The sequence below is a fragment of the Daktulosphaira vitifoliae genome, unplaced genomic scaffold (assembly GCF_025091365.1).
Source record: "Daktulosphaira vitifoliae isolate Bord-2020 unplaced genomic scaffold, ASM2509136v1 Scaffold_3, whole genome shotgun sequence".
NCBI classification, from domain to species: domain Eukaryota; kingdom Metazoa; phylum Arthropoda; class Insecta; order Hemiptera; family Phylloxeridae; genus Daktulosphaira; species Daktulosphaira vitifoliae.
Window position 1 is genome coordinate 25778307 of NW_026099574.1, and position 22465 is coordinate 25800771.

At 26.6% G+C, this 22465-nt stretch overlaps 1 protein-coding gene across 14 annotated transcripts in view; it reads right to left on the reverse strand.

Moving 5' to 3' along the window:
• LOC126901058 (basement membrane-specific heparan sulfate proteoglycan core protein-like) overlaps nt 1-22465 on the reverse strand; it is a 118564-nt gene that overhangs the window by 49059 nt on the left and 47040 nt on the right. For 11 of the 14 annotated variants that reach the window (XM_050677200.1, XM_050677192.1, XM_050677193.1 and 8 more), the window contains exons 4-8: nt 21779-22107; nt 21249-21414; nt 20444-20616; nt 20039-20221; nt 16252-16368 (exon numbers count right to left, since the gene is read on the reverse strand). In XM_050677200.1, the coding sequence (XP_050533157.1) occupies nt 16252-16368; nt 20039-20221; nt 20444-20616; nt 21249-21414; nt 21779-22107 (968 nt within the window). Of the gene's footprint in view, nt 1-8292; nt 8693-16251; nt 16369-20038; nt 20222-20443; nt 20617-21248; nt 21415-21778; nt 22108-22465 lie in introns of those variants that run through there. The other 3 variants (XM_050677205.1, XM_050677204.1, XM_050677199.1) reach the window with 2 other exon arrangements.

Genomic DNA, 22465 nt, shown 5'->3' on the forward strand with positions numbered 1-22465 from the left:
AATAGTATGCTCATGGTGCGAGGTATCGCGATTTATCTAATTAATTCAAATTTTATTTTGATACACGTATTGTTCAAAGACAATAGATAACAACCAAAACACGGCTGGATGTATTTTTTAGTAATTCCTTGTTCTTGTATCAATACCTCCTATATATACTTCAATTTATCACATTAAACTAAATTAAGTATAGTGACAATAAATGTAAAGCAACATTAACAAATATTAAAATTAAAGTATATAGTCTTTATCTTAGGTTACATAATAAAATAATATATTATTTTAAATTTTATCTTATTACATTCTGGCATAAATCACAAGTGAAACGTATGGCAGTTCAACGCCTGGCAAGCTTTAGCAACAGTTATGTGTGTACATAAAACTGTACTTTATGAGTGTGTAAATGTTACGCATTGTTGCAGAGTTATAGTAGAGTCACAGTCCTATATAAAGTTACTGCCTAATCAGTTAACCGTTTTCATTGTAATTGATTTTTTTGAGTTGAGTTATTGTCGAAGAAAAAAAATAGATCTGTTAGAATTAAAACTCCAAAATATATACTATATATATGTTGTTTTGTGGCGTAGTAAAAGGACAGAGACGAGTAATAAATCTAACGGAAATAATATGACACATTGAAAAAAATTATGAAATATCATCAACTATGCAGTTGCCGAGTAGCACATTCATTAATAGTTTTTTTACACTTTTATATTCTTTGGACAAATTTACGATTTTAATTAAAAAAAAGTAGTTACATATGAGTTCAAAATTTAGAAGTCCAGCGGAAATTTTGAGTATTTCAATATTTTATGATCAATAATAAAACTTAACGTAAGAATGATGTCTCTATCTAAAAAAAGGTCTGAAATAAACAGATTTTGAATCATTTAAAAAAAAAATTTTTTGACAAGTTATTTAAGTTCAATTGATTCAACGTGGTCTGCGTTCTTGACATTGGTTTTCTACACTTACAAATAAGAGGAACTTAGATATTTATAGACAAATCATAAATATTTACCACGTGAATAGTTTGCAGTTTCTTTAAACTAAGCCTTTTAACAGCTTAAACGTCACCTATATGACCACATTACCACATGAAAGAAATCTGAACAAGATTTTTAAGTTATGATTTATAAAGCGGAACGGTTAACAGATTTTATGTTCATATTATGTTCGACGAATTTTCATAGATTTTTGCAAGACATTCAGTACAAGTCGAGCAAATATTAAAAATACACTTCAGTTCATTTTATGGTTATAGCTATCAAATTGATGGCGTAACATTGATTTTAAATATATTTTTCATTATCATAGTGTAAATGATAATTTTTTGTAGTAAAGACAGCTATTACCACATTGACATATTTTTTGTTGAGAGCTAAAATTCAAAACACTTAATCGTTGACGAATTAAAACTATCATAGTAATTTTTTATTATTCTTAATAGATAAAAGTGTTACATTATTTTGAGGATTACGAAACAATTTCTTAAGTTTTTAGATAGATTTTTCGGTAATTAGAATATTTAGTATTGTTCAAATATTTGAGATATATATATAGTCATTGAATAATTATAGTATCACTTAATTCCGTTAACATTCTTTATTTATTTGTTTTAATAAATATTTTTAATTAAATAGTGATTGACATTAATTATTTATATTAAATGGGATAACTGTCTTTTACTCATATACAAGTTGTTTTTTGAATACTACCAAAATACAAGAAATTAAAAATTTAAATACAGTTAATGGATTTTAATTTAAATAAATAACATAATATTTTTTCATAAAATAAATTATCCGTTACTAAATATCTTATGTGTATGAATATGAATTAATTTTTAGTTTAGATTATTGAACAAAAAAAAATCAATAATAATAATTTTAATTAATTTGTTGAAATTTAATAGACCACGCTATATTGAAAACAATGAACAATTCAAATTCCATTTTGTTAGTCTAAAAACGTATTTTATATATATTGACCTATATTTATAAAACTCTTCTTACTAGCTTACGATTTATTTTCACAAAGTCAACGCGTGTATAAAGTATGACAAAAATCTATATTTTAATGCTATTATATTTTTATAAAAACAATATTTAATGATTCTAGCGTAATCATACAACCAAAGTGATTTACTATAGAACATACATATACATTATACTAAGTATAACATTTCTATAATTTGCGTGTCGTTGATAGTAGGGTACCAAAAGAAGGGTAAAACATATCAACAAGCAGTAGTGTAAATTAATTGACAACTAAAATAATGATTATTGAAATGGTTTTTATTTGTTAATCGAAAAAGCGCTTTGTGTATAAAAACGGTTATGAACATTATGACACAAGGGAAACGCGACTTAAGAGTTTACAGTTTATGTTTTGTTTTTTCTTTCATAATACATTTTAGTGCAAATGCAATTTAAGGGAACCAAATAACGGTTTTATTCTTTGAATGAAGAGTCAAAATTATGTCCAGATTACATTTTTATTACTGTACAATATTTGTTCAATGTGACTATGATCGTTTCAGATTACATATTTTCATATTTTCGAGTGACAACTTATTGCGAGCATAACAATATTACTAGAGCATCTACACGATTTAATAGTGAGAAAGATAGTGGGTTATTAAAAAAAAAAGTTAGAAGTATTGACAAATAACTTTGTTTTCAACAAGAAACTTGTTTATAAATATATTAATAGGTTATTGAAAATACAACCAATAGGTACATTTTCCGGGTTTAAAAATATATTATGCAAATTAATTTTGATTAATTATATAAGCATGGACTCCTAATGGTACATTAAATGTTACATGTCAGTAACAACTTTTTCCTTATCAAACGACTAAAAATAAAAAAAAAACACGAATAGGCCCGACCGTGCATAATTTGTCATCGTCGAAATTTGGTAGTTTATTTAAAAGCATTCTTTTTTAAAGTTTTCACGACCCAAAATTCGGGATGTACCACAAATAAACCTGTTGGAGAACATAATGATCCGCATTCGACCGTGTACTTCGACACGGAGGAGAAACGTCGCGAGGTCTTATTACATAAATTATTATACTGTAAATATATGAATATCAAAATTCACTGGCATGCTGTTTGAACTTTACTGGAGATTTTCGGTCATATTTTTTTCTACAAATAATGCAATCAAAATATTTCATATGACCTCTAGTAACACACAGATGACAAACGTTAATTATAAATTTATCAAAAACAAAAGCTTCGTAATAAATCATCTCAATTAAACGAATTTACAGTTGGAATATTTTGATGTTTTACAGTAATTTATTAACCAATAACGAAGTTTCCTCGTAATACATGATTTGCTACAACCAGATGAGCTGTTTGAACATTATTATGATTTACATGCCAATCCAATTAGTATTAGCTTGTGGTTTAATAGATATTCTAGAAAATGAGAGAGATGGATCCATAATAGATAAAAAAACACCCCTTCTTCCATTATAAGCTTATACAACCCCGTTAGACTCGACAATAGCAAAGGGAAATTCATTATTACATACATTTTTTTTACATAAACCGTAGAACACGATGTGAAACCGATCAATTAACAAAGATAAACATTATGTGCGCACCTCGAGCGAGACGTACATAGATAATAGGAACAGTTAAGTTACAATGTTGGTCACGATCGAGAAATATTTAGAACTTGTGTCCATATGCAAATAACAATAATACGTATTATTGGATTCGCTTACACGGTACTGAATTACTTGAACAGTTATTGGAAACATAAAAGAACGTTGCGCGGTAAGCGGTGACATTCAGCGCCTATATTATGTGATGAAATAATTTATTTTAATGAAATTCGATTAGAAAAAAAACTTGATAATTTTGTCAATATATTTTTAATCTGCGCATTCCATAATTTTAATAAAGTTATTGAAAGAAATCGTAGCCCGTGGCTCGATTATTTTAGCCTTGAACACAATGCCGATGGGTTATATACGATTTTTTTTATTTTATTTTAAGAATTGCTATAAGTTAAAGCTTATAAAAAAGATAGTATTCTAACACAGTTCGATTGTGACGATGTAACTCAATCGAATTTTTGTTTATTTCATTATACATTTTTTTTTAATATTATCATTTTTATTTTTATTTTGTTCAATTTTTTTGACTAGTGGTTTAATAGTGGGTTTTGTTAATAATACTGTTAATGTGTATATTTTTGAAAAACAAACAATAAAAATCAGGTTAAGAGTTATGATCGAGTAAACAAACGACAAAAGACAAAAAGGGGATGAGATTACTCGATACTTAATTGAGTCCTCATAGTATAATACACAATAAGTAGTTTACGAATAAACGCATAAAACTGCAATTTTTCAGCGTATAGAGGCAATATTAGAAACGTTTGCTAAAAAGTCACAATCAATTACTGTACCACCTACGCACATATCCTTATATGGGTAAATCGAGAAACGACTAATGTGGCTGCAGACACACTTGGGATACGTTTAATTTAAATGAATACAAAAATCCGTCGACATTTTACTGTAAAGTACCCAAATCAGTATACAAGTGCGGTAGGCCATCGCAAGACGAATACGACAAAAATATTTTTTACATAACAATATTTTACAGAAATTCTTTAAAACAATAGATCTAGATGCCTTATAACTTTACAACTGTTCTTTTGTCCAACAAAGAATAACATAAGTAACGTGTTCGGTTGGCCGGAAAAAAAGGAACCAAAAACGTCTACAGAAAACGTACATGAATGAAAGACGAAAAATAAATATTTTTAAAACACATTCAGAAGATAATTTATGCGTTTATTTTTACATCATTATTAGTATTACAATATTTTATAATTATAAGTATGTGTATTAGATGGTCTGTTTTGTTTATAGTGAAGAGCGGTCATACACGTCAATGTAATTGTACTGTTGGATTAAATATACATGTTTTACACGATGTATGCCAATAATGGGACCAGAAGAGGAGAGCGGCGACAACGTCTGTCTTGCGAATACCGGCCGTTTATTGCAAAGCCATTAACCCGAATATATTGATTATTTATTTATTTTTTATCACTACTACTAGGTTTACTGCTAGTTTGGCGTTGAACTTCTGTTCATTAATATAAAGACATTTTCGCTATTTAAATGAAAGTGCGCGTGGATAATACATGTACTCTCAGCCGCCAAAAGGGTATTTTTAATCTTGGCTATCGGGTTTATGTAAGTGCGATCAGGCCCAAGGCCAACTTTTATATCACACTACAGTAGTTAAAAGTTCCCCACGCCTTTTGTCTTCGGAGAGAAAGAATTCAAGCCGACATTTACACATATTTTTTGAGTTTGTTAAAGGCGACTGCAGTAACGCGGATCGTCAGGAATGACGACTAATAATTACTATCCACTGTACATGCGACGGACTAGCGCCAGTGAGTTAGGTCATCGACATCACAAACGAAGATGATGGAAAGTATTTGATAACCAAGTGCGCCGAGTAGGCGACAACAGCGGGCGAAGGTCTTTTTGATAACAATGTACACAAGGAAATGTGGCCGGCGGGCTGAAAGCGAATTCGATTTAGATATACTAAAATGTAACGCTTTAAGAAAACATAAAAACCCATAGAGACAATATTTTCATGGTACCCTCATAGAAAGTTCAATTTTATTGGCCAACGCCGCTTCAGGGTACCTTTACAAACACACAAAAAATACATGCCGTAGTAAAGTTATTAGATTTTAGTCTATACATAACATCGCAAGTAATGTAATTATAAACTTAGGCCACCCATACATACAAGGTTCCCATACATCACATAAATTTCAAACGTTCGTTGATACTGATTGACAACTTCTCCCCGACTTCATGAGTATAAATTGCATTGTATGTTTAATCAATTAAAATGTACAGGTAACCACAGATTCCTCGGTATACAAATGATCTCGATCAAACGTCACAAATTACATTATTTTGTATAGATAAAAATAAATCGCATTTCTTATAACTCACAGAAATTTGAAATAAAAATAAACGAAATAAAAAATTTCATTTTTTCATTAGTTTTATTTTTAAATAAGTTAACAATTTTGGGTCGTTTAACTTGTTCATCATTTGTGTACAAAAGTAAATTAGAACTGTTTACATATGTATATAAGGCAACGTGTTAACTAATACTTAAACGTAGAATTTTCGAGTATGTATACATTAGTAGAAGTATACCGCGTTAAGGTTTGTGATAAATATCGACAATTAACACCTAGACTATATCGACTTTGATCTTAAAATATGATCCTAAATATTTTATCGAATCTTTATAAAATAAATCCTCATTAGGATTTTAAAAAATATTATAACCTAGTTTGGTTTTTAAAATGTATTATACTTCCAAAGATCTGATACAGCTGTATACTCAGCAATCGAAAACAGAAGGATGACATCCGTTTACTTTTTTCAATTTATGTTTTTCACCCCTCATCTTGTTTTATTCAAAACAATACATTCCCCATTATAATGTACAATGGACATCAAACTTCAAATTTATATTGGTGTTTGTAACAGTGGCGAAGCGTCATAGAGAATACAAAAATTCCTCCACTTATTTTAAAGCATTTCGACAGCAATGTATACTATTGCGATAAATGCAATTATATAATAAAATACATGATAATTATTTTTAAGAAATAATAATAAAAATGTAAGGTATTAAATATTGTTTTCATTTACTACAATATTCCTATTAATTATCAATTAATTAAAGATTTCAATCCTTTCCGAATTGTACGAAGTTTATATTGTAAGATAAATTGTAGAGGATGGATACTCGTGTAGTTTTCAAACACTCAATGTTATCAATAGACTCTGTTAAAATTTTAAATTAAATAGTTAAAATATTAAATCGTTAGTTGTAAATAATAAGCAAATTCTGTTAAGCAGCAAAGAATAAAACTACGGTTTTATAATATAAAAGATCTTAATAAAATTATATAAAGAAGAATATAATAAGTGACAAATTATTTATCTACTTAAATTATATACTTAAATTTATACTTAAATTATACTTTTTGGTGTTAATTAAATTAATTTCTTAATTATTTAACCATGACTTAAGTTTCTACTGATATTCAGTTTATAAGCGTATATATTCTTTAAATATATTTTATTTAGCATAAATAAAATATCCTAAACATTTTCTAATTAGGAGAAATTTGACATTCTATAGATATAGTAATTCAGATTCTCATAAATATTTGTTATACTGACTACATAAGTTGTAAACTTAAGTGTATTACAATAGTTAATAATGAATTTGAATTTATTACTCACTATTCACTTCTGCTACTACGAATGAAGAAATACATTTTTTTTAAACTAAAAACTATTTTAAAAATATTAGAAGATGAGTTGTATTCTAAATTTGCAAAATTTTTGCGAATAGTAATAAATAAGAAATTATTTTTGAAACGTTCCATATTATTTTAGTACATAAGAGTACTACAAAAACGCATTGAAATAAAGACATAGCTGTTTTCCAAATATAAATAAGTTTATTTATATACGGGAATTATTAGAAAATTTTGATATTAGCATAAAAATTTACATAAAATCGATATATTCAAAAGTAAGATTCATGATATATAACTGAATTTTACGAAGGAAATTGAGGAAAGTATAAAAAACTTCAATTAGAATAATCATTTATAGAATAATATATAACAAAATAACAACACGTTTGACATTGTTTAATATATAAATATTACAATTTTAATTTATTTGATAGTTTTATATTTTATCGAAACATTAAAAACTGATCTAAAGGCTAGTATAAAGTTATTTTTCTCATTTTATATAACATATTACATAATGTGAAGAAAAAATTATTTTCCTAAAGATTCAATTGAATGTTTTGTAAAAGTGTGATCGTTTAAAATATTAAAACAGGTTGTTACAATATTATAATAATCAGACAGTTTTTACTCGTGCCAAATCGAGTCTTAAGTTTGTATTCAATATATTGATCACAGAATACATAAATAAAAATCTAATTAATTTTTTGCGTCCACTATTAATGCATTATTTTTATTTTACACTTTTAAAAAGTTAAATTTGTATTTAAGAACAATTTATTCGGTATAATTTATAAACTCGAATTCTATAGTTCTTATGCGTTCAAAGATATTTAGGAAAATATAATAACAAAATTGAACTTTTAAAAATTGGGATCTCTTTAACGTGAAATTACTTATTGATTTAATATTACAAAAATGATAATTATAGTGGTGTCTTACCTTCGCCGAATGCAGATTGTGTCAATGTAGTAATAAGCCATAGGGTTGAGATGAACCACACAAGTCGCACCTTGTGTACCATTGCAATATGTTGGTGATTACTATCTTCTATAAGGTCTGATTAGTAATCACAGAGCGAATATAAAAGTCAAACCGCACAGGGTACGATTTTTTCAAGAAACAACGATATCAAATCACATAACGTCAAATTGAATTCAATAAATGATCTTAAATTACTATAATTTGGATTTTTTTTTGTCGCAGGGAAAAATATTTCGTGTAGATCCGATACCAATATAAAGTTCGTATTCTATACGAGAACACAAGTGCACGTGTTGGACTTCTGTAAGAGCTGAACGACCGCGTGGACTCGTGTCCGTATCGGGTTCGAGTGAGTGTACCTAACGGACGTTTTTCCCTCATTGGTTTTGAGACGCCGTCGGATTCAATCGGTTGCTGTCGACACCATTAAGCGTTACGCGCGCTAATACAACATCGTCTTCATCAAGACATAGTTAAACGAACTTTAATTTCTAATGATTAATTTCCTATATTTCTGTGTTGACAGAAATATATAATTTTGTGTACTTTTATTAGCTACAGTAAATCCAAGACGATTGTATCAATAGTAATTAAAAACGTATAAATATCTAAAACATATAGACTGATTTAAAATGAAAAAATTCTTGAGCAAATCAATGTCAAAGGAAAAAAAAATTAATTATTATGCTCAACTTGTAATACAGAGACTCTAATTTTCTTAAAACTAATAGAAATGACAAAAATAAAGTATAGAAAATTTCAGCTCAAATGTTTGCCAAGAAAATTCTAGTTACAATAAAATTGTAGTTCAGTTTTTAATGTTTTCGACTTAAATGTTGGATTAAAGTCAACAATTTTAAATTATGTATTATTGTTCAATAATATTATAGGGTTGTAAGTAGAGAAATACGCAAAAGTTCTTAAAATTCAAGCACATTGTAGTTGTATTTACGATGTTAAAAACAAAATTAATTTTAAATTGAATTATGTTTTACTTAACTGATTTCCATTAATTTTAATAAACAAAAATAGTTTCCCATGTAACAGTCGAATGTCAATGTTATAAACATCAAAACCCATATTAGAATAATAATACTTGGCAACAAACATTTCCTCAACTTATACGTATAAGGACCGGTTTTTTAAATAATTAAATGTTATTTTATTAAATATATTGTGTGAAACAAATACAGAAGTTATGTAATTATACAAGGACGTTGACGCAGTAAAAATTTATTTAGGGTTCCACTAATAATTAAAACTGCATATTCGAATGCGTTTTTAAAACGTATGAATATAGTTATTATAGCAGTGCAGCGGAAAAACAAATATTGTACCTAAAACAAACTGAACACGAATTTTGCTCATCAAAACCATTTACGGTCATAATTTACAAATAAAAAAATTTAAATCAAAATTAAAGAAATATATAAATTCATGTTTAATACATTGTAGCTATTACGTGTTAAACTCGCTCATTAAACATGCAGAGGAAACGTTTTGATGTCAGCACACCCATATTGGTGACTTCATCACCGCGAAAGTCATACTAATATTTTGTTGTTTAGCTGTTTTATCAATATGTTTTAATCGGTGATGTCATAGAAAATTCTATAAATCAAATATAAATATAAATATATTATAAATTATAAATAGGATTAAAATAATAACATCGTTTAACTTATAGGTCGCTTAAGTGACCTATAAGTTATACGTAAAATATAACAATAGTCATATTTTACGTTTACGTTCAAGGACTACTAGCAATTAAGTCGTTGCCAAATAAATGTTTAGGCTGATGAAAATGAAAAATAAAGATTCTCCTTACAATTATCGAGTGTTACGAGAACTGCAGTTTTTTAATGGCCAACAATTTCGTATTTTGCATAAAGAAACTATTACATTTACCAGCAGAAACGTTCACATTTTTAACTATTCTACGAGAATTATCATTGATAATATAGGCGAACTGATACAATCTAATGTCAGAAGAAAAATATCTTATAAGTCTTTTAAGAGATAACACTGAAGACATAAGTTGTTTTAGAAATCTACGTCAACAGTATCAAGACCACTTTCGCATAAAAGAAACGGTAAATTAAAAATTATATGATAAGATATAATAAAATGTATCGATAAAAATGAGAAAATGTTCGCAGAAAAGTAAATGAAAAATGTATAAATATTTGGTATCCATTAGCTCTTAACGCTGTCGTACTATAAACGACCAAAAAAACGCGCACAATATGCACGATGTTCTATAATTATAATTTATTCTCTATAGATTGACGCCATAAGTATAACTGATTGGACTTCAATCATGTGCAGCTCTACGATTAGCGTTGTGGCGAGGAATCGCTTGTCACCGATGTCCTACTTGGCTGGAGTACATACATGGCACAAGTTGCTATACGTAAATATTTTTCATTCCGAGATAAATCAAGAGAATGTCGAGAGGCGTAGAAAAAATGATCGCGATCAGGGTAGATGGTGTGGTAGTTGGCAAGGGTAAAAAATGATGGACTTTTAATAATACGCCTACGCACGTCATATCATCATCGGGCGTAACTCATACCACACGGTCTATGAGTCGGACAATTTTGGCTGCACGTCAAGCTCAGCATTAGCCGTTTACAACTATTATAATATTGGAAACACATATTCGATACGCACACGCACAGCCTCGACAGCAGCATCGTACAAACGCTTTTGGCGGTGAAACTTATAGTTTAAGCCACAGTTTTAACATGCACAGTTTTGATAATCGTAGAAATAATGTGCTAACCGAATCCCTCACCGCGTTCGGGAAAGGTCGGGGATTAATTAACGACACATACAGATGCAGACTGCACGCATATACCTCAATAAGTCGTCGCTTTAGAACCGTGTTTTGGTAATCCCTTACCGGTTTGATTCGATAACAAAGGATAAAGCAAAGGCGGCCACCGAAAACCGCAATCGGATGCGTTGAAACAAATTAATATATAAGAACGGTAAATTGCGACCGAACACGTTATCCTCGTGTCGGTGCTTATTGATCGACAAAACTGTTATGATTACAGTATATTGTATGATATGTATACTCATAGACGAGCCGCGTTTAATTTTCACGATTCGCGGAGGGGCCACAAAATAAAAATACTATTTGGGTGTCATTTTGTGTTGTTTATGTTGTTTCGCTATGTTGTACGGACATGTTTTTATGAAAGTTCAGGGAAGTAAGGCAAACGCAATGCTTTTTCTTAATTCAATTTTATGGCCGGTAAAAGCATATTAAACGTCGTCAGAGTTGTACCTCGCAATGATTTAACATCAAACGTATTTGCCAGCGAAATGTGTGTAATTTTGTTTTGCTAAAAAAGTCGTAACAAATGATATGAAAACATTAATTTTGCAAATAACAAAATTTAACTGCTTAAGACGAATGACTTGTATGGCTTTTCTACGCTACCCACTCGAATGTTTGTCTAATGTTCTAATAATTATCCTAGAAGTTTTTAATTTATTAATAGCGACTACTTTAAAGGGGAAAAAAATTAAAACATTTCGTTATCGTTCATTTATAACAGACAGCGACTTATCCGATTAATGTTTTTTTGCATGTTTATCATTCATTAAATAAATTTCAATTGCACTCGTGCATTTTTTACCTCGCTCATAATGAATGAGTGCACTAGTACTATGTATGGTGAGATTAGCGATGAATGTAACTAAATTTTTAGCAAATCAAGTACAATGTAACTATTATACATTCTAATAAATTAAGTAAATATAATGAATTGCCTGTGTCTTAAAATTATGGTTTTTTAATTTTAACTTGATAAACAATTTATTTTTAGATTAAATAAAATTAAAAAGTACAAACATTTTATTTAGTAATCATTTCGTCAAAACCCTATTACTTTTAAATTAACCCAAAAACTCCACTTATTGCATTAAATAATAGTTATATAATAAATATTAAAGGATATATTGTTTGTATCACTTTTTTTATAAAATTACCATTATTATTTTAAATTATTACTATTTATCTTCTCAATTAAAGATTTATTGTTATAGAGTATATTCTTTTCCTTATTGAATTAAATATGAAAATGGTACCAAATGTAAATTGATATGACACTTACGGAGCGCCATAATCGATCATTAAGTAATATTTTCGAATTGGAATTTTAACTGGTTATAATTTGTCATACTTGTCAAACTATATGTGGTAATTTCAACCAATTAAACATGCATTTGTACTATTCTTTAATAAAATAAGATCCCTCTTGAACTTATAATGCACTCAACTTATACATACGGGATCGTTAATTGTTATAGATCATTCAAAAACTGAAGAAGATTCATCTTTTGAGATAATTTTTTAGTATACATAAAAAAAGTTCTCGGCAAATGAAGTATAACAAATAATCTTGAGTCCTTTTCAACGTCATTATTGGCTAAAATAATTTTAAGCAATATATTTTTTGCTATCGTTACTTACACTTATATTGGTACAAAAATTGTATTTCATAAAATACAAAACATATTTATGATTTTTAAATTATTGAATATTCTCTGAAGTGTTTTTTAAAATTTTCACTTAAGATCAATTGAAGTCTAATTTGTTTATATTTATTTAAAATAAAACATTTTTGTTCCTTACCTAATTCTAAACTTTGTTTTTAAAAGAATTAACTAATACATAATATAACAAATATATCATTACATAAATATTTATCATGAATAACATACTAATGGAATAATATATGATAATAATAATATACTTTAAGGCATATATAATAATTTAAAATGGACATGCCTCTTTTTATTAGGTGTCAACATTTTGTTTTGGAAAATAAAAAGTTCTAAAACTATAGATAATAGTAATAATAATTGACTTTTTTTTTGTTGAATATGTAATTTGTCATGTTATTTCAATACATCACAATAAGAATATGCATTAAAAAAATGTTTCGCCCACTAAAAATTTTTTTTGAGCATGTGCGCATGGAGAATTTGCAATTCGAAGTCTTATGCCTAACGTAGCATAGCTGATGAGTATTCATTAGTTCAATGTTTAATTGTTCTTTTCTGGATGTCACGTTGTCTTTTTTTTTTGTACAGTTCGTTAATTTAAAAAAAGGTTTAAACGAATATTTTTCATTCATAATTAGTACAAATTATTGGGCGTAATATTTAAAAAAAATATATATTTGTAATATTAGACCCGATTTTAGACAAGACTTAGGCCTACTAAATATATGATATATTGTTTCCCTAACATTCATGAAGTATCAATGAATTACTAACGAGAGAAGAATTTTTTTATCTTACTTAGGTACGTGTTTAAAATAAAAAATTTCACATTTAATAATAGACGTTTTATGGTTTGTTTCATAACGTATAAATTTTTCTTAGTCATTAGTCATAGTTTATTTTCAATGTTTATTGCTGAAGCATTTTTTCATAAAAAAATAAGTTGAAATGCATTATAAAAACCATTTTTCGTTAATTCATGTCTTACGCAACTAAAACAAGGAACTTAAATATTTCAAAACCGCTTTTAATATGTACATCGAAATAATTTTATTATACGAATAGGATAAAAATGTTACCAGAATTGATTATTTAAATAATTGGTGCAGTGTATATTTTACTAGTATAGATATCAATGCAAATATTATTAGTAATATGCATGTAATTTTTTTAAATAATCGTTAATTCAGCCAATTATAAATATTAACCAACTAAAAATTAAATAATCAATTTTCTAAACGATGATTTCATTATCATCAAATAATACATGTCCCTTTTTTTTACTGTTAAATGTGTATAAGAAATACAGTATACTTATTATATATTACTGACAAATATAGGCATTAAATACGTTTAATAAGTTTAGTAAGAAGAAAAATAATTAAAAACTTGGATTTTAAGTGTATTGAGAGGTACTATTAAATTATTTACAAATAGTTTTGAGAAATGTTTTAATGTTAATGTGCATGATTAATACATAATTTTGAGAATATTATTATAGTTGGAAATGTATATTATCTAATTATAGTATAAGAGGATATAAGTTGTAATCGAGTATCGTGTATACATCATAGCGGCAAGTACAGAATAATAATGATATTATATGTAATTAAAAAAAATAGATGGGTATATTTAAAAAAAGCAAATATTGTATTGCCAAAATTTAATACATCTAACTAACAATAATTGCATTGATATTAAAAATTGTTACTATGCTATATTTTTTCTATTATCATATCTTATTCATATGAGTAGTAAAATTAAAATTTTTTTATTAGGTGATAATATAAAAAATAAATGTTTCTAAACTTAATAAAACATTTTTTTTTGTCACATATTATAGAACTATCAAAAGGATATGATACTGAAATCTCTCCCCTATCAGTTGTTATGGTTAACTATGAATTATTGTCTGTATCCAAAGAAAGACCTAAACCGTAGAAATACAAAATATAGGTTCTATTTTTGTACTATATCTAATGAAAAAAGTTCTAATTCAATGCGTACCATTGTTTTTATTGCATCGGAATGAACATGTATGCAATAAATTATTCGTCATCATCTACGTGAACAACTTTTACTAGTAAAGATATACTGCAAATGTTTGAACGGTGCACCTACACGGCAAGAGATGTATTCGACTCAATTGTTAAGACAGCTGGCAATAACTTAATAATATTACGTTGTATTCAAAACTAATGTTTGTGTATGTATAAGGGATAAAAATCACGGTCAGACGGAAAACGTTGGCGTCTATGACATCATAGACAACAAGATATCTATGCTATTTAGCATATTGTTCACTTTGCACTTACTAGTATACAGTTTGATGATATCATACGGGTATTATTAACATAACATAATGTGTTATAGTATTGCCCTTGGCTACCAGCTGTCTAGTATTTAGGTTCGAACAATCAGGCCGACACTTTCAGTTAACAAAAGGGGATAATGCAAGTCCGTATTATAATTCAGAACTAAAAAGTGGATGATCTGTAGCGATTTAAGGATAATTATATGGTAGTCGAGTGGGTCGGGACCCGGTTTGTGTGTGTGCCATAACTCATATCAAAGACTTTGTGAAGTGTTAAACAAAAAGACTTTTTTAATACCCGAACAAAATAGTTCTATTATAGTTGTTGGAATTATTTTTATGATTCGGTATGTCATTTCCAAAAATGGAATGCGGGAAATTTATATCTCATATTAAATTGGCTATTAGAAATCCGACTCAAAAAGTATAAATCACTTTACTCAACGATGATTTTGCAAAAATTTTAGTAGTAATACAATTTATCTAATACTAAGATTTCATATCTAATTATTATGGTACTAAATAAAATTAAGTAATCATGAAATAGATTTATAAAATTTATCATCTGAAAAGTTTACAAAACCAGTTCGCCAAGATAAGCCATTGATACGAATAGACATCAGGATTATCATGTAATCAGTTAATTGACATCGAGTTCGTCTATGGTGGAGAGTTTATGCATATAATAATGTGTAGTTTACCTATTTCAAATATACGTCAAGTTAAGTATGTTATACAGATAAATGCGAGCGGATTTGAAGTTTTTTCTTTATACAAGCATTCTTTCACGCACCCTGTCACTACAACTAACCGGCCGTTTGTCGTGTAAACATTGTCAGGCCTCCGGGTGCAGTTAATGTCACCTCCTTCGACTTTGCGTTTTACACAGAATCATATCCAATGATAATTCAGTTTAAAATACATTAACGACGATAATGTAATTTAGACTTTTCTTCTTGAACATAAATAGAACTTTGTTCATGGTAAATAATATTACTTCGCTATTATTTATTATTAAACAGTCTTGTTTTTTTTTTGGATTTAATTATTTATACTTTTATTTAAAATAGTGTAGCACTCACCTTTACGGCGACAATAGAGTTCGTCGGTATGATCGTAACAATCTTCAGTACCATCGCATCGTCTTGAGTTAGGAATACATCTTGTATCATCACATTGAAATTGATCATATGGGCAGCCTAAAAAAACGATAATTAATATTTAATTACTTATTGAAAAAGGTCTCAGTAAAATGAAGAATTTGTTGATATTTTAATTGTGCTCATAGAAAACCTTCAGAATCTCCTACGCATTATAGTTATTTTGTAATGTCAATTATCGTTGGGATTTGCGCTCTTTTTTAAAGAATAAACATCTTGTAATTTTTTGTGCCAACGTGTCTATCATTAGAATAATTTATTTTATATTAAACACCATAACATACGTTATTTATAATGGCAAAATATACACGAAAAATATTTAATTTGAAGAATTTATGAATTATTCTGGATTTTAATAATAAATATCAGTAATCGATCCTGAATACGTATATTATAAATTATTTAAATATTTAAATTACTTTAAATACATCTTTTATAGCTTGTGTTATATTTGTTTAATAAATTTTGAACCAAAATCCAATACTTAAAGTATGAGAATTTAATAGAAATTAAAACATTTCACAAATGTACAAAAATTACAACTTATGTAATATCTTCTATAATATTCGTAGATGATACAAGTTTTCTTTAGATATATGTTAAAAAAATATTGCATCATTGTCATAAATTATTCTTAATTTTTACAAAAATGAATTATCCTATTCATATGATGATTAACTTTAACTCATCATTATACGAATTCTATCACTGTCCAACAATGTTTCATATCTATTCACGAAGAAATAATTGCATGATTTTATAGTTAAGTGATGTATTATTATTATTATTTGTTAAAATTATAACTATTAAAAATGTATTAACCTTTNGATGTATTATTATTATTATTTGTTAAAATTATAACTATTAAAAATGTATTAACCTTTATAATTTAATTTCTAATGTATTGAACTATTATTATCTTATTAACTATTTTTGAATTGAAAATACTTGAATCAAGATATATAATATATAAACATTTTTTTCTCTGAGCTTATAAATATTTAAATAAGAGAGATTGGTAGCAAATTCCAAGGGATGTTTATTAGATATTAAATATCATACCATTTGAAAAAAATGTATTCATTCGTAGCTTAAACATAAAAAAATGTAACTATTAAATAAAAATTATCAAAAGGATTTAATTATGATAACATTATTAAACAGTTTAGCTTACCTAAAGCTAAAAAAAAATTTGACTAAAATATAATATAAAAATAATATTTATATATATATAATTTTTTTTTTGTAATTAACTTAAAGAATAAATATTCAAATTTTCCAAAAAAAAAAGTTACGAACCAAAAACAAGGTGTGGAAGTGCTAAGCGTCTAAATTTGTTGTACAAACTATCAATAATAACTAGGTGTTATTCTAATTAATAAAGAAAAATAATTAAAAATATAAATAGTTAATGAATAAATAAAATATTTATCGTTTTATAACATCAACAAAAAGTATTCATTGCCGTAGACTTTTTATAGTAAAATAAGGTAAAAATAAAAAATAAATTTTAAAGATAAGTAAGTAATTAGATTGACTGCTCCAATTAATTCGATAAGTTCTGCTATATNTTAGATTGACTGCTCCAATTAATTCGATAAGTTCTGCTATATTAATATAAATTAAAGTAAATTAAAAAAAACACTTGTTCTTACAGTTACAACATTTGTTTAAAATTATTTCAATAGTAAAGAATCAATGTAGATTTAATTTTTTATTTACATTTTTATAATTTTATATGATAAAGTATTTTAATTGAAATTGTTTTAATTTATGTTTTTCAGGTAATAAATTATTTGGTTAACTTGTTAACAATAGATCGGTTAACTTGAGTTGAATAATTTATCGTAGATTTGGTTTAGAAACTTGGATTTTATCAAATACCTTGTAATATTATAAATTTTCTATTGAGAAACATGTTCCCTTTTCAACGAACCGTGAACAAACGAAGTGATTTACAGAAACTTTGTGTGAGATATTAATATCCAATTACACTGTGAATCCAAACCCTGAGTATATTTGCAAGTTTTGTATACATTTTTTAGACATAATAAATACAACTTTAGTGATTTATTGCATTTACGTATTTATTGAAGAATATCATATAAAAGTAAATTAAAAATATTTTAGCGAATGCTGGGTACTTCATTAGAATGGTTATATTATTTAATATATCTAAGCATTAGAGAGCCGTATTCTTTAAGAGGAGACAATTGAAAAACTTTCTCAACTAATGAAAAACAAATATTAAATATCCATATATTATTGTAAATGAATAAATAAATTCCTTAAAATGCATTTCTCTACATTCAGTTAAGTTTAATTTAATTTAATAATCATTTAAATAGTAAAAAATCGTTAGAAACAACTTATTACATATGTTGAATTAGACTAGCGAATCCATTCAATAGATTATATCAAAAAAGCTGCTGGTTGTTATTGACTATTAAAATATCTGATTTTATCACTATTTAAGGCTCCTAATTCTTAAGTTTAATTTTTTTTACTTTTAAACTAAGTCGACATAAAATTCTAAGAAATTAGGTCAAGTTAAATATAATACTTAAAATCAGACAAAAATTTTTCTTCAACTCATAAGAAGTGTCAAATAATAATTAACGGTGTTAAATGTAGAAATACAGCACTATTCCTATTAAGTGATGTTGATTGAAACGGTTGCCTAATTATTACCGGTCGAGTTCAAAGAGACGTATTATATGTATCGCACATAAATCATAATACTATAATGAATTATGACCCACGCTTCTGGTTTTAAACTTATTTTTTAGAGATTAATATTTTATTTCTCAGGCCAGCTAGTTGACTAGCAATTTCTAGATTATATAGTAGTCAAAAAGAGTAAAAGTACCTTATAATATAAAGTAATACTCGTATATTTGATAAAAAGGCGTTGAATTATTAAAAAAATAAGTGTAATCTAAATATAGGTAAATCATACATTTATAACAATATTTTTAACATTTTAAAGATTTAATGGTTGGATAAAATTACTGAGAGTGGATAAGTATAAATTTAGGCTTTACGTTACATTTTCGAGTATTTAAAAAATATCAGTAAAATATAATTAGATTAAGTATAAAAGTTATTCTGTAAAGACTGTTAAGAAATACCAAAAGAATGTATTATCGAGTTTTGACTAGAAAAAAATAATATATAATAATGTACTAAGTAATAATTTGTAGTTGTTTATATGGGTAAGTTTTGGAGATTTATAGTATGGTAGAAATCATATTTTTAACACGAGTATCGCACTCGTATTAAATTTATATTACATACTATTTCCATCGATCATAATGATTTAAAAACGTTATTTTGTATTACGAACGTGTATAGTATGTGTTCCACTATACAGAAAAAGTAATTTATTATTTTTAGCCAAAAACTTATAAATAATTACTCCAATATTATATTCTGTTTTAAATTTTTTAAGATAAAATAAAGGTATTATAATATTATTTGTATGATTAGGAAAATAAAAACTGTATTAAAATATTGAATAAAATTCAATCATACACATTACCTGTGAGTGAATGAAAAAAATGACTTATATTAACTACGTTCTAATTAAAAATAAAGAGTGTATACTTAAGAATATGATATTAATTTAACTGTGAATTTTGTGAGATAATTTTAAATTTCATTTCAATTTCTATTGACGATCCATTTCTACTGAATAGTAACTACTTACTAAATGAAAATGTTTTTGTATTTTTTACATTGACCACTCTGGGGATCGTTATGCAATTTTGTTCATCGGATCCATCAAGACAATCAAATTTACCATTACATACCGTTTCTCGTGGTAGACAAGAGTCAGTCTGATTACAATAAATTTCACCCGGATAGCATCTACGTTTTGAACCAACGTACTCTTGGGGAAAAAATAAAAAGCAAAATAAAAATATAATAAAAAAAAAAAGTAACAAATACTTCTAAAAATATGCAATAGTCAATATAATATATAATACTTATTTCTTATGTTAAATGGTAGGCTATTTTTTAACTTTTGAATAAATTAATAAAATAAAACTGTTCATGCAAATAAAAATAAAATTTGGGCATGAGAATTCATAAAACAAGTTCAAAATATTACCTTTGACCATACGGAAGTCTCGACTATCAATTGTGATTGGGTTACTAGGATTGTACTCTCTCGAATTATCGATGAAATATTTAATGAAGGTCTCTAATGTTTCTTGAGGAATTCGATCGGAAGCTTCAAGATCGACGGATACCTTCACAAAGAAACTATCATCTGCAATAGGCCTGAAATATTTAAAATATATTAAATAGTAATTAATTGCCATAACTGTAAATTTATTTTTTAAGTCCAAAATGATTAAATACCAACTTAAGTTGTGAGTAGATCAGTATTTCTGCACTATAAAGTAAGTTATACAATGACTTGAAATTGATTTTGGAAAAAAAAATAAAGGTCTCAATGAAACAAAAAATTTCAATATATCTACTAAAGATTACATAGTTTTTGATTTTAGAGATAAATTATTCATAGGAGAAGGTCATCGGATCATTTTTCATATTACATTAAACAAGCTATAATTTGAAATAATTTAGAATAATTCTTAATTATTATGTAAATATCCGTTACAATGCAAAAAGATTTTTATATGGTTTAATTTTTTAATTTTACTAATACAGTAATTGGAAAAAAAATTTTTTGTTTAAATAATAATATTTGCAAAATAGTTTACTCTTATAAAAAAAAATATAGATCAAACCAATTTTTACAAGAAATTACCATCCCTTGCATTACACTAATACATTAAACAGAAAACAGTTAAGAAAAATTAGAAGGGTCGATCAGTCTTTGTATTTCAATTTTTCAACTTAGTCAATGTATAAATACTAGTAAGTTCATAATTAAATATTGGTCTTACTCAATTGCTACCACTCTAGGTTGCATATTTTCATTAGTTAGATTTTGAAGCGCCTTAGACATTGAAACGCTTATGTTATTTGCTAATAAATTAAAATTTTGGCTTGTTGGATTAGTATAATCCTTGTTATAAGGTTCATTGACTGTCATATATACTCGATAAATAACTGAAAAAAAAAATAAAATAAAATTACGATTAATTAAAAGAAATATAAACTTATATCTTAGTTTCATTGATTTTAAAGTAATGTAATTAAGTCTACATTTATAATAATAATAAAAAAACTTTTTGTAGGCGATTAACTATACAAATCATATATTGAAGATAACTATTATTGAAAATAAAATAAAATTNATACAAATCATATATTGAAGATAACTATTATTGAAAATAAAATAAAATTGTTATATTATTTCAATATTTATCTGGAGAGGTAATATTTCCTCATTTAAACAATCTATTAGTTTTTAAATTTTTACTTGTATATTATACTATTCATTTTTAATAACTTAATATTTTATTTTATTTACTCAAAACTTGAGATGGTCCAAATGGATCAATTGTAGTTTCTGGAGTAATAGTAGTTGTTAAATGTGTGGTTGGTATTATACTGAGTGTTGTTGCAGCAATAGTTGTGGTCGTAATTGGTCTGCTAGTTGAAGTCGAAGTTTTAATTTCAAGATTACGATTTTCTTCAATATCTGGTCCATCCCCAGAACTTTCTCCATCGCCAGAATTTACACTAGTATCTTCATCATCTAACGAAGTATCACCTCGTTGACTATTCGTAGGTGATTCAGTTGTAGTAGTTGTGGTAGTAGTTGTAGTAGTAGTAACATCATCTGTAGATTGTGCATCACTAAAATATAAATTTGAATTAATAATAATTTTAGTTTTTAATTAAAATAATACAATAATTTATAAATATTTATTTTAATGAACATAAACTTGAATATTAAGAGATCAATGCATAATAATTCTAATATAATAATATGATATAAACATTTCATAGTAATGCATAAATGTATCTGCTTATTATTTTAAATATTATATGTGCTTAAATATTTTAGTAGAAAATCTGACAATAAAGATAAAATAAAACATTAAATATAATCAAGAACATAATAAGGTAGTTTTACCAATTAAAGATTTAGGTATTATATTATCAGCTGATCTTTCTTATTCTGATCATATTTCGTTTATTCATGGTAAAGCTA